The sequence below is a fragment of the Hylobates moloch genome, unplaced genomic scaffold (assembly GCF_009828535.3).
Source record: "Hylobates moloch isolate HMO894 unplaced genomic scaffold, HMol_V3 SCAFFOLD_1, whole genome shotgun sequence".
NCBI lineage: Eukaryota > Metazoa > Chordata > Mammalia > Primates > Hylobatidae > Hylobates > Hylobates moloch.
The window spans coordinates 30388823-30408422 of record NW_026652276.1 but is presented as its reverse complement, the minus strand read 5'-3'; the positions used below and the strand labels follow the sequence as shown (position 1 = coordinate 30408422).

Sequence of the window (19600 nt, the reverse complement as noted above, 5' to 3'; positions counted from 1 at the left end):
TAGATATTATAAGAGAAAATAACCAGTGGGGAAATAAAGGATTGTGGATTTGAAATAGAAAAGGAATATGGATTTGGAAAAAATTTTTTTTTCTATAGGCTGTTACTTTAAATGACAATTGAATTACCAAGTAGAAGAGTGGGTTTCTCTCTAATAAACCTACTGATATTATTTATGGATCTCAAAAGTATAAAGATACACTAAAAATGTTGTTATGGTCATTACATGTGAGATAATTGTATGTACAAGTGAAAAGAATAACAGAACATTTTCAAAATATATTCATACCCATAAACCCAGTAAAATAAGAGAATTCATAAATTTACTTTTTTAAAATCAACATTATATGAAAAACTAAAGAATATTGTATTTTGAAGAGCCATTCTGCAAAAGAATAAAATGTGTTTTCTTTCATAAGAGTATAGTAGCACATTCATTAAGTAAGTGAGTGTTGCACATTTTGAAATAAATTTATTTTAAAGGCACTTGGTGCATTGTTTTAATCACAAGAGGAAAACCTTTTCTGATGTTATACTCAAACCCCTTGTGTTTGCAAGTCTCCCAAAAAGCTTACACGTTTCCTATGGTTAATCTTCCACATGCTTGCTAGAGCTGACAATTTTTAATTTACTGGTCAGATCTACCTATTATTTGTACGCATTATACTAGACATATTCCTGATTCACCAAAATTCTTTGTAGGGATAGAAGGAAATTATAGTGAATAGAGCTGAGATCAAGTGGGCTCTTAGATCTTAATTATAAAGTTTAAAAAAATAAGAAAAATGAAAAAATAACTGGCTCCCTTGGCTATTTTCTTACCAGGAAACAAATGAAAAAGGGAAATTTATTTCTGACCATAAATCCCAAATGTTTTATTTTCATTTTCCCCAAGTTAACTTTCTCACCTAGCTAAGCAGCATTTTTGCTATTATTAGCTTGTGGTCCAATATTAGCTGACCAGTATCCGTCAAACTCCTCAGTTCAATGAGCTCAGGGACTCCCAAAGAACTCCATGTATGCAGACTTCTACTTACAGCTTCTAATTATTTTGTAACAGATAATGGAACATTTAAGTTCAGAGAGGTTAGATTAAATTTGTAAGTGGATCAAAACCCTAGATAAAGTTGCAGCAACAAAGATCACTGTAGAAAACCCTAAGCTTTTTAGTTTTGAGATCCAAGACCCTCACTGATTGCTTATTCGTCTGTGACAAACTGGTCTCATAATTGTAATCCTCAGAGGTGCTCATTTTTTTCTAATCACACTATGCCGTGATATACATACACTGTAAGGAACAGGCATCAAAAAGATGGCCTCTTAGGAGATGCAATAGCATTTTTTGGGAAAAAAACTAGCTATATATGTAGCATACATAGAATACTATGATTGTTTTAATAGACTCAAGTAAGTATAGATTTTATGATAATAACTTCATGAAAAGTGTTAATGATTAAAACATTTATGCAATATTTATAAAAACGTTTTCGCATCAGATTTTTTTTTTTTTTTTTTTTTGAGACCAGGTCTCACTCTGTCTCCCAGGCTGGAGTGTAGTGGTGCGATCTCTGCTCACTGCTGTCTTGACCTCCAGGGCTCAAACAATCTACCCACCTAACAAGCTAGGACTATAGGCATAAGCCACCATGTCGGACTCCAGAATCTTTTTTTTTAAATAAATTCAGAGGATTTGTGGGTGTATGTGTGTTTTAAGAAAGTTATACACAGTTTGATTTTCTAATCTGAGAGTGAGTAACATAAAATGTCATATGGAGCAGTAATAAATAAGAAGAAAATGATGAGGCCATCAACTGGGCTTTGAACAGTAAGAATACCTCTTGAACAAAGCTTGATTTCCATCAATGCAGCAGGCAGCTGAAGGAAATCAGAAGAAAAAAACTCAGAAGAAACAAAACTTTTGACCGAACTGCCACAGGTATTGTTACATGTGGCCCACCTGCCTCTCATTTAATGTGATCTTTTGGAGGAGGCAGAGTAATGGTATGAGAAGCCAGCTGACTTTGGACCTAGGGAGCTTTCAGTTCAAACCCAGGCTCTGTCTTCCCTTATTGACTTTGCAATGAGAACAATGATTTAAAATACTATCTGTAAGCTTTATTCTCCTCACAAAATAGGCATATTAGTACCGATTTGTAGGCATTCTTCTACCCAATACCGATACAAAGAATCATTTAATTCTTTATAATTTACAGTTTTGATCTTAATGTTACATGTGGTTCTAGAAAATCTTCAGAAAATATTTCTGCTATTAATAGTGGATTCATGGTGGATAATGGAACCAAGGAATGCTAGGCTGATCCTTTCTCACCCTGGCTTTGGTGTACAATTGAGTTAAATTATTTTCCACTATACTCCATTTCCTTATTGTACAGATTAGCTCTTGTAATTAGAAAAGGGGCAGGAGGGTATTAGTCCAAATAAAACCATACCTAAATTCATCCTTGTTTACGTAATATATTCAGTTAATCTGGATGGAAGTCAGCCCACATGTGATCCAGGATTACTGACTTCTGTCGCTGAATGTGGAATCACTTTCTAAACCTTAAGAAGATTTCTAGCAATCTGGGGTCATCTCTAACCCTCTACTTGAGAGGACCATTGTACTAACTATGACCATTCCTAAGGGTGATGATGGTATGCAGACCATACACAAAAATGAAGGCCTCAGCAGCAGCCCAAGAAGCAAAGGTTTTTCTCTGACTTTCTCCTGTCCTCCCGTCACTCAGTCCCATTTTCCGCCAAGGCAAGCCATAGAACCTAGAATCCCTCTTCCCCCAGACAGGGCATACAAATGAGAACCCCTTTTCCTGAAAGCCAGCCATAAAACCTGAAAATATTCTATGTAAAAACTGGCCATAAAAGAATGATGTGACCTACCTGTTTGACTGTAGGTCGTAAGACCCACATTCCAGAGAGGGCCCTGCCCCACACCCAGTAGGAAAGAATGCACGCTCAGAGAAATCAACAAGAATTTAGACACACAGGCCTTGCTGGGTTTCTTCACTCAATTAATATTAGATCACACTCTTTCACACCCAATCATATTTCCATAAGTCTGTCTATACTTTTTTGAACCTAAGCATAACAATGGACAATTTTCCCTGTATCTTTGGGTCTTCATTAAAAACATTTTAAAGTCTTTTATTTATGTATTTTTCTTTAGAAACAGGATCTTGCTCTGTCACCCAGGCTAGAATGCTGTACCAGGATCCTAGCTCATTTCAGCCTTGAACTGCTGCACTCAAGTGATCCTCTCACCCTCAGCCTCCCACAGTAGCTAGGACTACTGGTGTAGGACACCATGCCTGTAGGAAAGGTAGCAAGAGATGGGGTCTTGCTACCTTTCCTCCTATTAATTTGCATCATGTCAGTGAGTTTTTAAGAAACCTTTAGGAAACCAAGAGCCTTGGCCCCTACACTGACAAAGTTCCTGTCCATGACTTAAGGACATAACCAGGTAAATAAAAACAGACCTGTTGTCCATTTGTTTAGTTTCTGTCAGTCTATGGTTTGGAAATTGTAGACATAAACCTCTGACTGATACAACAGTGGTGTTAAGTAAAATGAGGAATTCTCTTGAATATTTTGAGGAAATTTTCACAAAAAATTTTTTAAGATATCCTTGTAGACACTTTAGTAATACCATTTTTAGCAATGCCAGCCACATGATCATTCTAATAAGTAATTAACCAATGGCATCATTAAACTTTAAAAAAAAGATGAAGAGGATTTTTATCTTTTATCCACAAACCATACATGTGTAAAGATACATATTTCTTTTTATTCGATTTTTAGATGTGTCTTTTAATTAGACTTAATTAGATTTTATTAGACTTATTAGATTTTATTGGATACATATGTGCCTATTGCAATTATCACAGCATAGTAAGCCTTTTTTCCCTTAACCAAATTACTGCCCTATGAATAACTAATTACTTCATGCCATATAATGCAAACCAGGACTTTATGCAGATAGTCCCTTCCTCCTGCAGGAACAGTATTTTGTATCCTTAACTCTGGAAACAGATCATTAACAAAACCATTGAGGTTTGACATATTGGAAATTGCTGATATTTTGGAAATTCTTTTTCTGGTGTTTGCTTGTCCTTTGGGCAAAAGATTTCTACCTGCATTTTATGAACAGTTGAATATTAGAAACTGTTCCTCCTAGTGATACAGTCAAACTGAGTGGGGATTTTTCCTAAGTCATAATAACTATCGGTTGCTGTTCAGACTGGAATAAGAAACTGCACATGATTAGTTTAATTCTCTTTCAGCTCTGTGTGGCATAGTAACACATACTCCAGTCATGTACAAAATTCACAAACTGTAGGTTAGAGAGCTGGAGAATACCTACAATATGGAAAACGATGTCTTCAACAGACAACTGATTTCCATTTACTAAATGCAAATATTGGTGCAGTAGACTGTGTGCTCTTGAGAAATGTCCTTTCATTCACACGAATTCAAGAAATGCTTTGGAGAAACAGAGGCAGACAAAAAGTTAATTAAGTTACATGTTGAGGCTTACAGAGAGCGACCTGTATTGGATCTGGATAGTCTCCTTTAGGTACTTCAATGGAGAAGTGAAGCCTGTTGGAATGCAAAACTTGTCAAGCACTTTGTCTTAGTATCCCCTAAGGCAATATTTAAAGCACAAGTTTTAGGATCACTACTAAATTCTGTTAACTCTTAACTGGAAATGCCTGTAGTCAACTGAGGGACTAAGTGGCTAAGTTGGCTGGACTTCCTGGGTCAATAGGGACTTCCCTAAGGGGACTTTCCCCAAGCCAAAATGAGTCATAGCTGCAAGCTAAGGGATTGAAACTTCAACCAATCAAAGGGGACCTTCCCCTAAGCCAAAATGAGTCATAGCTACAAGCTAAGGGATTGAAACTTCAGCCAATCAAAGGGGACTTTCCCCTAAGCCAAAATGAGTCACGGCTGCAAGCTAAGGGATTGAAACTTCAACCAATCATATATGGAGTTTAAGCTATAGCTGCAGCCTGATGTTTTTAACCAATCAGGCCCACCAACCCACAAGCAGATAGAAAATAAGCTAATTCTATAGGACAGAAAAAGGAAAAGGGGAGGGGTCATAAGGGGATATAAGCATAAGACACCCAAGCCAGAAAGGCAACTCTTCTGGGTCCAAAGTAAGGTGTGGAGCTTTACTTTTGCTTTTGCTTTACTTTTGCTTTCACTTTAATGAGTCTTGCTGCCACACACTCTTTGGGTCTGTGCATTTCTCTAATCCAGCTGTAACACTTGCCGCTGAGGTCCATGGCTTCATTCCTTGAAACCCAAGAGACCACGAACCCTTCGATCAAGAAAAACCTTCAATCAAAAGAAGACTTTTCATCTCACAACTGCTTCCATTTATTTATTTTTGTGAAAATCTGTGATAAAATCAACTTTATTTTTCTTTTCATCCTTGTATTATTACTCTTACTGAAACAGGAAATAGAGAGGTCACAGGAAGAAGAGACCCTGATACATGTTTTAGCTGGAGAAGCAAACAGTATCCAAAATTACTACACAAGTCACCAAGAACTCAGGAGTAAGAAGTTCTTACTAGTAAGAATGAAACCTAATACTACCCTCCCATGTATAATGGAAACACTAACAGGCAAGCACTCAAAAGATTCCCTTAAAACAGGTTCCCCTAATAGAAACTAAGGAAAATTATTGGCCTATTGCATGCAGAGGAAAAAATCTTCCAAGGGTCTTCCTCCTCAAAGGGTTTTCATGTCAAATACCATGTCAAAATGGAAGGTCTATTTCTCTGTGATTCGTTTGGTGCTCTAGATTCAAGACAGATCTTAAATTGAGTTTGTAGAAACGAATCATATATGACCAATATGAATACCTGAGAAAAATTATTCCAACTACAATATGCCAAATAAAGATAGAACAATTGGGAAAAATACCACAGAAATTAATTAGGCTGGTATAGAGAGGGTGTAAAGGAGGAATAATAAGTCTTCAAAACATAGAAAAAAAATCAATTCAGACCATTAACCAAGTAGTTATTCTGTCTCCTATGTGCTTATATGCTTATATTGTGCTTGCTCATAGATACGTAGTGACAGAGTCAGCAGACATATTCGCTGTCATCAAGGGTCTTGTAGTCTAGTGGTGGAGAGTGGAATTCGACAATAAAAACTAAGATAAATAATATTAATATATAATAACTTATTAAAATTTCTGAGTAGTATTAGTAAGTTATAATTTTAGAAATCAGGAAAAGGCTCTTTGAGAAAGTACACTTAAGCTGAGAAAATAAGGATAACTAGGAGTTCATTAGGTACAATTGGAAGATGAACACTCCAGGTGAAGGCACTGACTGGCTTGGCTTATAAGGGGAGTGGAAAGAAAGTCAGTGAAGAGAAAGACTACTGGAAAAGAAATCAGGAGCTCTGTAAGCTAAGAATCTGATATTTTACTTTAGTAAAGCCACTAAAAGTCTCATGCAGAGGACCTGCACAATTCAAGCTTTGTATTAAAAAGTAGGGAGATCAAATCTAGTCTCATAACTTAAGCTAAAGAAGTTGAGGGCTTGGATTAAGATGATGGCAAAAGAGTATAAAAAGAAGAGGAAATGGTCCAAATGTGTTTTTGGCATAGAATCAAAGCATTTACTCTCGAATTGGAGGTTGGTGGTTTGTGGGGTTGTGACATTCTAGGATAAATTTCAAATTTCTGATAGGGACAATAGGGTGGATACAGATACAAAATATATAAATGGGTGAAATCGAAGGCAGAAGAGATTGAGAAGAGAGGATGAAGAGAAGATCTATTCAGGGTGTGCTAAACTTGAGATGTCCCTGAGATTTCCATGTGGCAATATTAAGGATGGAAGTAAGGTCAGATTCATAAAACAGACTAGAGATGGAATTTGGTAGTCTAGTGAGATGATCTAGGCTGCAGAGAGATGTGAGAAAGGAAGCACTGAGGGATCATGAGACAAAGGAGAGTCAGTGAAAGGAAAATGAACTAGAAAGGCAGGAAAATGTAGCTGAAGATTGAGATATTTGAAATAGTAATTTCAAATGTGAGGCTTCTGCTGATTGCTTACTAGTTCTATACAACTAACAGGACATGAACAAGAGCCAATGAAATTAACTACAACCGAAATTATTTATCTTAACTACTAGGAATTTTTTCTTTCTTCTCAGTAGACCTTTGAAAGTTCTGTTTCTAGTGGAGTTTATAGATTCTTTTTCCAAAAATACTCTTTTTTCTTTTTTTTCGAGATAGAGTCTCGCTCTGTGGCCCAGGCTGGAGTGCAGTGGGGCGATCTCGGCTCACTGCAAGCTCCACCTCCCAGGTTCACGCCATTCTCCTGCCTCAGACTCTGGAGTAGCTGGGACTACAGGCGCCTGCCACCACACCTGGCTAATTTTTTGTATTTTTAGTAGAGACAGGGTTTCACCATGTTAGCCAGGATGGTCTCGATATCCTGACCTTGTGATCTGCCTGCTTCAGCCTCCCAAAGTGCTGGGATTACAGGTGTGAGCCATAGCGCCCGGCTCTACTGTTTTATTTTTTTTAAAGCAAAGTTAATTTCCAGAACTTTTTAAAATTACTTTAGCTATATTTTTTCTTAAGGGAAAGAGGATTGGTTAACCGACTTTTCAAGATCATGCCAAAGTATACTTTACTTCGACATATAAGTCACATATATGACATGTAATTCCATTACAAAATGAAATTCTGCATTTGCTTCACCTCTGAAATAAACTAATTGTATTCATAAATGCAAATAGACAAAACCTATAAGGCCAGAAAATATAATTAGATTAAGTAATATGAATTTTTAAATACCCACTATTATCCCTGGATGCAAAGATGGTTCAGCATATGCAAACCAATAAATGTGGTAGATAATATCAACAGAATGAAGAATAAAAACCATATGATCATTTCAATTTATGCTAAAAAAGCATTTAATAAATATGACATCCCTTCATGATAAAAGCCCTCAAAAAACTGGGGATAGAAAAAATATGCCTCAACATAATAAAAGCCATATATGACAGACTCACAGCTAGTATCATACTGAATGGGGAAAAACTGAAAGCCTTTCCTCTAAGATCTGGAATGCGAAAAGGATGTCCACTGTCACCACTGTTATTCAACATAGAACTGGAAATTCTAGCTGAGCAACCAGACAAGAAAAAGACATAAAGGGCGTCCAAATCAGAAAAGAAGTCAAATTATCCTTGTTTACAGATAATATGATCTTATATCTGGAAAAACCTAAAGACTCCACAATAAAACAATTAGAACTAATAAACAAATTCAGTAAAGTTGCAAGATACAAAACTGACATACAAAAATCAGTAGCATTTCTATATGCCAACAATGAACAATCTGAAAAAGAAATCAGAAAAGTAATCCAATTTATATTAGCCACACATAAAATTAAACACCTAGAAATTAACTTAAACAAGTGAAAGATCTCTATAATGAAAACTATAAAACACTGATGCAAGAAATTGAAGAGGATATCAAAAATGGAAAGACATTCCATGTTCATGAGTTGAAAGAATCAATATTTCTAAAATGTCCATACTACCCAAAGCAATCTACAGATTCAACGCAATGCCTATAAAAATACGTAAAAATACCAATGATATTCTTTATAGAAATAGAAAAAAAACTCTAAAATTTATATGGAACCACAAAATACTAGAATAGCCAAAACTATCCTAAGCAAAAAGAACAAAACTGGAGGAATCACATTATTTGACTTCAAATTATACTACATGGCGATAGTAACCAAAACAGCATGGTACTCTCATAAAACCAGATATATAGACCAATGGAACAGAACAGAGAACCCAGAAACAAATCCACACAACTACAATGAACTCATTTTTGACAAAGGTGCCAAGAAAGTACATTGGGAAAAAGACAGTCGGTTCAATAGTGGTGCTGGGAAAAGGTATCCATATGAAGAAGAACGAAACTAGACCCCTATCTCTCAACATATAAAAAATCAAATCAAAATGGATTAAAGACTTTAAGACCTCAAAGTATGAAACTACTACAAGAAAACATGGGGGGAAATCTTCAGGACATTGATCTGGGCAAAGATTTCTTAAGCAATACCCCACAAGCACAGGCGACCAAAGCAAAAAATGAATAAATGAGATCAAATCAAGTTAAAAGTCTTCTGCACAGCAAAGGATATAATTAACAAAGTCAAGAGACAACCTACAAAATGGGAGAAAATATTTGCAAACTAGCCATCTGACAAGGGTTTAATAACCAGAATATATAAGGAGCTCAAACAATCTATATGAAAAAAATGTAATAATCTGATCAAAATGTGGGCAGAAGACTTGAATAGACATTTCTCATAGGAAGACATATAAATGTCAAATAGGCATACGAAAAGGTGCTCAATATCACTGATCATCAGAGAACTGCAAATCAAAACTACGATGAGATATCTCACCCCAGTTAAAATGGCTTAATACTTACATACAAGACAGGCAATAACAAATGCTGGCAAGAATGTGAGGAAAAGGGAACCCTCATACACTGTTGGTGGGAATGTATATTAGTATAACCACTATGGAGAACACTTTGGAAGTTCCTCAAAGAACTAAAAATTGAGCTACCATATGATACAGCAATTCCACTGCTGGGTACATACACAAAATAAAGGAAATCAATATATCAAAGAGATATCTGCACTCCTATGATTGTTGCAGCACTACTTACCATAGGTTAGATTTGGAAGCAACCTAAGTGTCCATCAACAGATGTAGGAATAAAGAAAATATGGTACAAATACACAGTGGAGCACTATTCAGCCATAAAAAAGAATGCAATCAAGTCATTTGCAAAGCTTGGATAGAACTGGAGATCATTATGTTAAGTGAAATTAGTAAGGCAGAGAAAGACAAACATCATCTGTTCTCATTTATTTGTGGGATCTAAAAACCAAAACAACTGAACTCATGAAGATAGACAGTAGAAGGATGGTTACCACAGGCTGGGAAAGGTAGTAGGGGGCTGAGGATGGTTAAATAAAATAAAATGGTAAAAATAGAAAGAATGAATAAGATCTACTATTTGATAGCACAACGAGGTTACTACAGTCAATAATAACCTAATTGTAAATTTTAAGATAACTTAATGAGTGTGATTGGATTGTTTGTAACTCAAAGGATAAATGCTTGAAGGGATAGATACTCCATTCTCCATGATGTGTTTATTTCACATTGCATGCCTGTATCAAAACTTCTCATGTACCCCATAAATATATACACCTGCTGTGTACCCACAAAAATTATGAATAAAAAATCCACTATTAGTATGGAACAGGATATAGCTAAGAGTTACTATTACTATGTGAAGCCATAACATGAAATTTTATAACGTGAAAATGTTATAGAACAAAATGCCTTTTCAAATAATTTTATAAACCTGTTATACTCTAAGAGAAAATGTAAACTCATAAATTATATTCGTTTCAATCGATTAATATGATATCAATTAGATTTAAAATAATTCCCATCAAGATACTGAATATCAAATGGAAATATGGGGAAGAGAAACATAGAAAGACTATTCACATGAACATTTCTTCAGAAAATAGGATAACAGCAGTTGTGTAAGATAAATAAAATTTCCTATGGTATATATAGAGAAAAACAAGATATTCTTTTTAATAAGAATATTACCATTTACATAATAAAGTCAGGTGACTTAAAACACTTTTCCTTGCAGTATCTCACTGTGGTAAATTTGGTGTGGAAAAGTTGAAATGAAAGCCAAAAACTTCATGCAAATGCACAGCCATGACTGTTGATCAGTCACCAGAATTTAGAATAATTACATAATTTCTTTTTTTTTTAAGAAAGCAAGTAATTTAGATAAAACATTTAAAAACAAAGTCAACTGTTACTAGGTTTAAATACTGGGGAAAAATATAGAGTGACGGGAACTCAGAAAAAGTGAATAGTCTGTCTGATTTTATGAGATGGTGGTGCCCAATTTCAGGAATCTTGTTCAATAGCATCATTTCTTATGTATGTGTTCTGCATCATTTTGTGGATTAAAGAAAAAGAAAACAAAAAACAACAAAAAAGCCTGCATTTTCCCTATGAAATGGTTCTATTTGAAACAAGAACTAGGAGCAGGTGTAAATGCAGGTATTCTTATGAAGGTGGGCCTTTAGAGTCATTTTCTTAACGTTGTTCAATGTGATCTTTCTTTACGGGAATGAAGAATGTACTGGCCATTCACTAGCAGTGTGTTATTATTGTCATTATGAATCCATTAGACATATTCAGGTGAGCAGAGTAACAGCCCTGGGTGACCAAACTCTCCTTCTCTTGCTTTTAGTGTAGCATTTAATAGAACACAAACTGCCCCTTATTTATTTTTTGCCTATGGTAAAAATTCTAAGAAAATATAAAAGTCCTCTCCTTTACCCTTGAATATCAATAGACGTTTCATTGTAGTGATAAATTTTGAGTATTAAGTTGCTACATTTGTGTTATTTATTATAATAACCAGTAAAGCACAGCTATATGTGATGAATATAGCAGTGGTTATTGAATCTAGAATATTCTATTTCAAGCATAAAGTTAGAGTGGAGAAAAGGGAGTCTAATGATTAATAAGATTGTGCAATTTCCATTGTCTTTGAAAGCTTTTTTTCCCCTGAAGAATTGTACAAACAAGCATACAAATACAAATATGCACATACACTAGTTTGCAAAAACATGGTTGCAGCAGATCTTATTTAGCTTGAAAGTTATGCTTGGAACACTCTACCATAGTGTTATACCAGATGACCCCCACCCACCTTTCTTTGCTTGACAGCTTTCTCTTTCCACTGAGTCTATTTTGCCATCCTTGGCTGGAAGGATATGTAGGGGGTGAAGTGTGGCTCTTTCCCAGCAGCTCTACACCTCCAGCTCCCTTAACCCTTGAGTGGGATAATTTTGAGGTGTATGTCCTACACTGGCTGCCAGAGTCTCTCCAGTGAAAAGAAGCTCCAGTCACTTACAATGGCAGCTAGCTTTATTAGTTCCCCTGTCTTATTTCTAAACTCCCCTATTGATGAGTCCTTCACCTCCAAAATAAATGACTTTCACATTCTTATTTCAAGGGTAGCTTCTGCATCTGTAAGAACCCAAACTAACACAAGTTAAACTTGCCACTTTTAACCAAGTAACTCTGGAATATTTATAATTTCAACTCAACCCTTAGATTCAAATTACAAATAAATTCTCTTGTCCCTACCTCTTTTTTGTGGTTTGTGATTCAAATACTTTTATAATGATCTACACATATAACCAATGAGCTAAAAATGTAGGTATGAAATATAGGCTTACGTTTATGTTATAGCCTGCATTAGATATTAAATTCACTGTTGATGTCGCTAGTTAAACTGCATTTTAATCATTGTGATGCTATCCTTCTAATGTTTTGAAAGAAGTCTCCAAAATAGTAGGACATGTTTCTGCCTGGTACTTATTAAACTCTGCTGATAGCTGTCCATCAATCTATTAATCTTCTAGCATCAATCCACAAGCAGAAAAGGCACAGTCAAAATATTTTCCTTAACTTTTTTTACTTTTAAAGAGAACAGATTCTTCTGAATCTGTTGGTTACCAAATCCATCAACCATCTAGGAAAATGACTCCTTTCATGGCTCAATCAGAGCCTCATCTAAAATTCAGCAGAAATCTAAGACTTCAAGCTGCCATCTCTACTCTTGTTTCCATGGCAATATATAATCAGATCAAGAAAAAAAAAGTGGATGGGGTTAGGAGCTTTCAAATAATCATTCGAAATCATGATGAGGATTTTAGAGCTTTTTTTTAGGTGTGATTATTTTATAGCCTCCTAACCCCCTTTTGCCAGTCTGTTTCCATGGAAATATGACAAAAATGGCTGTTCAAGCCTCCAGCAGAGATTATTAGCATTCTTGTGAATTTCAACTTTGGCTATAGCCTAGGCTGGACAAGATTTTTTTCTACCAGTTTTATAAATTAACCTATACTATTCCTACTCATTGTAATTTTCCTTTATAACTTCTACTTTTTAAAAAATTTCCCTTCACAAATTTATAGCTATGATCAAGATCAAATTGAATAACTGGCACATCACTGAAAAAGGCTTCAGTTTTAAATTTTAACATATGAGCCAGGACATGTAGCTGTGGAGTGTCAGAAACTTTAGAGAACTGAAGAAAGAAACAACATTTAGGTTCTTGGCCTCATTGTTATATAGATGCTGGTAGATATGCAACAAGGTGATATTTAAAATATTTAGCAACTGGTAAGGCATGAAACCAACCAATCCGAAAAGCTGGTTTGTACCGGCTAATTATCAACCTACCATATGAGAACCAATAATAAGTTAAGCTGAAAGTAGTTTTATATAAAGTAGTTAGCATTATACACAAATAAATTATTCAAGGTCAAAGACAGCTCCTGTAAAACTTGTAAAGGAGAAACAAGAGAAACTGGATAGAGATATATAGCAATCCATCTTTTAAAAAAATCAAAGTGCATATGCTTGCATCATCTTTCATATGAAGGTCATTTGAAAATAGAAATCATTCTTATTACTCAAGACATTATGCTAAAAGATAGAGAAAGAACATATATGGTCTTTGATAGAACCCCTGGCAAGATGTCTTGTATTGAATGTGAAAGAATAACAGCATGATACATACATAATTTTATTCCATCCTACTCTGAAATTTGCTGAACAGTTCAACTCTACAATTTTTGCTAGGGGAAATCTTAAAGTTCTGATTGACCTTATAATGTACTTTTTTACTCTTTAGAGGTCTGTTATTATTCTATAGCTGGAGTTTTTTAACCCGTAGAGTCTTTTCTTCTGAATTTGAATTAAAAAAATAAATGTCAAGAGGTAATTACTTGACTCAGGTAGGTTCTTTATTTAAATTTAACAGAGACTAACTTGCTATAGAAACTAATCTTGATTGATGTTTTCAACTTAATAGATCATAACCATAATAAAATAAAGCAGTATGGTTAATTTTTCAAATTATCAATTTTAGCCCCTACTTTCCCCTTAGGCAGCTTATTTATGTAAATAAATGGCCTGCAGCTGATTTATGTAAATAAAAAGTTTTATTGGAACAGAGTCACACCCATTTGCATTAGTTTTTGTTTTGTTTGGTTTTGCTTTAATTATCTATGGCTGCTTTCCTACCAAAAAGAGCAGAGTTGAGCTGCTGCCACAGAGAACACATAGCATGTAAAAGTCTGACTATAGTCCAGCCTTATAAAAAAAAGTTTACTGATCCCTACTCAAGCTTGGCTTCCTGAACTCAAAGTCTAGACCTGCCATTTTGTAACTTTCTAACTTTCTAACTTGGGGTAACCTTGGGTTAACCCCAGATTCTTGGTCTGTCATATTTCGAGGAATAAATAAATTACTATTTGTGAATTATTTGTAACAGTGTTTGGCACTTAGTAAATACTTTGTAAATATTAGCGACTTATTACCACCACCACATAGTCTTTCTAATACTGTTCGGTGCAACTAATTTTAAGAAATATACACATGAGCTTTGGTTATTAAACACAATTGGTTATCTTTGGTTGTTAAATATCTTTTCAGTTGAAATTATGTATTGCTCTCACTGGAGAGCTATTTGGTTATATTTAACAAGAAAATTTAAGAACATTACATGTCTGAATCAATGTAGATAATTCACCTTTGGGATTGTAAATATCTTCAAACTCTAAAGGCAAGTTCTAGTGAACTATCTAGGCAGACAGTTGTGAAGCAGAAGTGATCTAAAAAGTATAATACAATGTGAATTGGTCTGAGAAATGTCTTTAATTATAAGATTATAACATTTCCATAGGAGAAATTTGTAAGTTGTGGAGTTTTGGTTTTGTTTTGCTTTAATTATCTAAGCAGGCTATTTGATAATGGAGAAAAATGTGATTGCCTGGGTGTCTGTACTTACATCCATGAACTCCACATTTGCCTTGGGACCAGTTGTCTCATTAAGAATCTTAATAGCCACAGGAATCTTCACAGTTTCTCCTTCAGGTACCCAAATACCCTTTGGGGAAAAAATTTACATTAAATATGACATCTCACCCTATTAAGTTCTTACAAAGTAACTTAGAAGTTTGATATTATAACATTCAATAAACAAACCTTTATTTAGCACCTGTTATATGTTACAAGTTACTCTGCAACTTTGTCGTCTGCTTTCATTATCTGAAGATGATGCTCATATATATGATTACATATATAGAATATATAATATATATCCTGCTTTCAAGATGTTTACACTACTGTCAAATTCTACTTGTGTGCATGAAAAAGGCTTTGAATAGTGAAGACAGCATGGAAAGTATAGCAAAAGAATATCTGATTTGGATGGTATCATCAACTTTTTGAGATGGTTGCTCTACTTTTTGAAGCTCAGTTGTATCATCTGTAATTTAGAAGACCAGGCTAAGGAATGTTAGAGGTTCTTCTCAGGCTGAATATTATCAAAATATTCAGCAGCAAGAAAAACAATTAAAAAAGCATATTCTCATGTTCTTCAAGTTCAGATTGATTTACGAATTAATTTTCAACAATGAATATTTAAGATTTAGTTTTCAAAGGCAAGTGCTAGGGGATATTGAGCACATATTAATTTGTCTACATTATTAAAGCATGTGTATATGTGTGTGTGTGAAGGAATTTTGTCATCTCTGAAGAAATATAAAATATTTATATTGGCCGTTGTTAGTTCTCTTTTCCTATCAAAATATAATTATAATATCTGAACAGGATTTATCCTTTGGGAAAGTATAAAGTTGGTAGAGCTTGAGTGAAATACAACATTAAGCTAAATAATAGCATTTCTGGGTAAAGTGAATTATAACATTTGAGGACAATGATCTTGATAAGACATACAAGGATGCACAGGTTGTACAAGAATACATTTTAAAAGGTGTATTTTCCCAAATGAACGCAAAAGCAAATATGAGATCATGAGGACAAAAAATGAAAAATCTCAAGTTTTAGCTTCTTAGCCCTGACATCAGAAAATATTTCTTATAAGATTTTTAACATTAAAATGAAAGAATGAAAAATAGTAGTTTGTTATTCCTGAACAAAACATCTTTACTTCCTCTCTTTCTTAATATCAGCTGGTTATAGTCATAAAGAAAAAAAATTCAAAAAGTTTTTCACTTTGAACTTTTGTGCTACAACATGTGTATTTGTGTTACTCAAAGTTGCAGTATCATCAGGAGACCTGAACACAAGAATTATTTTAAAACATAGTAACAATAATAAAGAAAATAAAAGATTTTAACTTTTAGAAAGTGGATTTATGGTTGCATTCTTCCTAGGCAGAATGAATAGGGAAATCTATGTGTCAAATGCAAAACAATAAGCCAAGTTCCTTGCATAAAATTAAAACAAAATAAAGCAGAAACAGAAAAAAGAAAAAAGCCCAATACTCATAGGTTGCATTTTCTCACTGATGTTATCTAGGGTGGAAAACAGGCTTATTATTTATTATTCAATAAAGTAACCACAGAGAAGGTTACTTTATAAAGACATGGTGTCAGTATTAAGGTATCCCTAAAGTGTACTTTTAAAATAATATAGGCCAGGCATTGTGACTCATCCCACCACTTTGGGAGACCCAGGCAGGAGGGTCTCTTGAGCTCAGGAGTTCAAGACCAGCATAGGCAACATAGAGACATTCCAACTGTACTAAAAATTAAAAAATTAAAAAATCAAAAAATGAGCTGAGTGTGCTGGCACATGCCTGTGCTCCCAACTATTCAGGAGGCTGAGGTGGGAGGATGGTTTGAGCCCAGGAGGTTGAGGCTATGGTGAACTGTGATTAAACCACTGCCCTCCACCCTGGCCTACAGAGCAAGACCCTGTCTCAAGAATAAATACATAAATAAAATAAAACAAGAATATAAATTCAATGTAAAGTATTTTATACTTTTTAAAATAAATATTTATTTAAGTTATTCTTTTTTATTATTTCATTCACTATTTCACTATTTTCTGGGACCAACTAGTTAAATATTTTACTATCTGATACCCATGATATTGGTCCTAATCTTTATACTTAAACAGAGAATATTTCTAATTAGGAGAAAAAAAATCAAATAATTGGTTAAGCCAATTTGCATTTCTATGGTCAAGAATAATTCTTTATAGTTTAAGACAGTATGTCTTCATAACAACTGATCTATCATAGGTGGGAATTGAACAATGAGAACTCATGGACACAGGAAGGGGAACATCACACTCCGGGGACTGTTGTGGGGTGGGGGGAGGGGGGAGGGACAGCATTAGGAGATACACCTAATGCTAAATGACGAGTTAATGGGTGCAGGAAATCAACATGGCACATGGATACATATGTAACAAACCTGCACATTGTGCACATGTACCCTAAAACCCTAAAGTATAATTAAAAAAAAAAAAAAAAAAAAAACATTATGTTAAGTGAAAGAAGCTAGTCACAAAAAGAAACATATTGTATGATTCCATTTATATGAAATTTTCGTAATAGGCAAATCCATAAAAATAGAAAGCATATTAGTGGTTGCTCTGGGCTGGAGAGAGGAAAGAATGGGCATGACTGCTGATGGACATGTAATTTTTTTTCTGTGACTAAAATATTCTAAATTTAAATAGTAATGATGGTTGTGCAACTCTGGGAATATATTAAAAATTACTAAATTTTACACTTAAAAAAAAAAAAAACAACTTAGAGTCAACCATAGACACTTCAGGTATATAATTCAAAAAACTTACGAAATTTCCAATAAACTTTCATTACAAGTAATTTCAATTAAGGTAAAACACTCATGCACAATAGACAAATAAATGCTCTTAATACAAGTTAATAAAGATTTATTATTAAATGTTTAATGGGTAACATTTTTCTCTGGTGAGGACATTAGATAGTGTTTAGTCTTGAGTTTTAGGGTATCCAAGGTTTAAAATAAAATTTAATTTACAGACCACATTATCTTCAAAAGTATAGGAGTGATTATACTCTAGGAACAATCCAAGATTGAGTTATCTTAAAAATGGAGGTATGTTATAATACATTTAAATTTGGCCATTTATCTCTATCTTTTTTTCTCCCTATTTCTGTTCTTCATAAACACATAAATTTGCCTACTTGCTTTAAATTTTGTCAGTGTCACATGCAGAATCAGTAACAGGCCAACATTTAAAGGCAGGAAGCCCTAACATTTTTCTACAGACTTGTCCTATGGTTCAGCACAGAAACCTTCAGTTACATCTGTGAATATGGAGAATTGTAGCATTTACTAGATAATTCAGGTGGGGAAAAATCCTGCAATCAGTCATTAGAATGGGAATTTATGGCATAGCTAAGTGATCCAGAATGATTGTCAATATGGAACAAATTCACAGCAGTACTTTCAATTTGTCAATTTAAATAATCAAGACTGCAATTTAGGACTCTACATTTATTATCCACATAATTTGTTGATATTTTATTGTAGAAATGAGTACAGATTAAAATTATTAAAGATGTAAATACAATTTCAGTAACTAGATACAAATTTTAAGGATATAAAATGATACAGTCTGAGTCTGTTTTTTTCTAGCATAATCTAAATTGAGAAATAGAAACATTTGTGTTTCTTTGAACATACATCAAATCTGAAGATTAGAAAAGGCATCAAGTCAGCCTAGAACAGTGCCTATGCAAGGTAGGTACTCAAATTTATGTCAAATTAAGATCAAATTTAATTGAATAAAATATGCATACTAAAAGATGAGAAAATGTCTACATTTTGACGTTAGAATACAAGTTTTATTTTAAGGATATTAGATTATTTTGGAGCACTAGGAGAGAAAAATTAAGGTTTATATTCTAATTATTAATATTTTTTGTTAAATCTCTGTTTTAAATAGAAAAAAAGAATATTTCAAAATGCAACATTTCTAAGATCCAATTAACTTTAACAGATATGTTTGTAAAATATAGGCTTACACACAGCTTCAAGAAATATATTAAATGCCAGCCAGGCACGGTGGCTCATGCCTATAATCCTAGCACTTTGGGAAGCCCAGGCGGGTGGATCACTTGTCAGGAGTTCGAGACCAGCCTGGCCAACATGGTGAAACCTCATCTGTACTAAAAATACAAAAATTAGCCAGGTGTGGTGGTGCGTGCCCGTAATCCCAGCTACTGGGGAGGCTAAGGCAGGAGAATTGCTGGAACCTGGGAGAAGGAGGTTGCAGTGAGTGGAGATCACGCCATTGCACTACAGCCTGGCCAACAGAGCGAGACTCCATCTCAAAAAAGAATATATATACATATATACATATATGTATATATATGTATATATATGTATGTATATATGTATATATGTATACATGTATATACATATATATACATATATACATATGTATATATATAATGCCAAAGTAACTTTTGGGAATTGTAGTAATGGATATTACAAGAATAATTCAGCATTAGCCCAGAAGAGTTTCTTAATCTTGTTATTTACCATTAAAATAAATTTCACCACAATTAATCTTGGGCCT

General features: G+C 34.2%; 1 protein-coding gene across 7 annotated transcripts in view; it reads right to left on the bottom strand.

Moving 5' to 3' along the window:
- The window catches only part of ERBB4 (erb-b2 receptor tyrosine kinase 4), a 1173590-nt gene that overhangs the window by 229200 nt on the left and 924790 nt on the right, over positions 1–19600 (bottom strand). For all 7 annotated transcript variants that reach the window (XM_058438803.1, XM_032754659.2, XM_058438808.1 and 4 more), the window contains one exon: positions 15003–15101. In XM_058438803.1, the coding sequence (XP_058294786.1) occupies positions 15003–15101 (99 nt within the window). The remainder of the gene's footprint in view (positions 1–15002; positions 15102–19600) is intronic.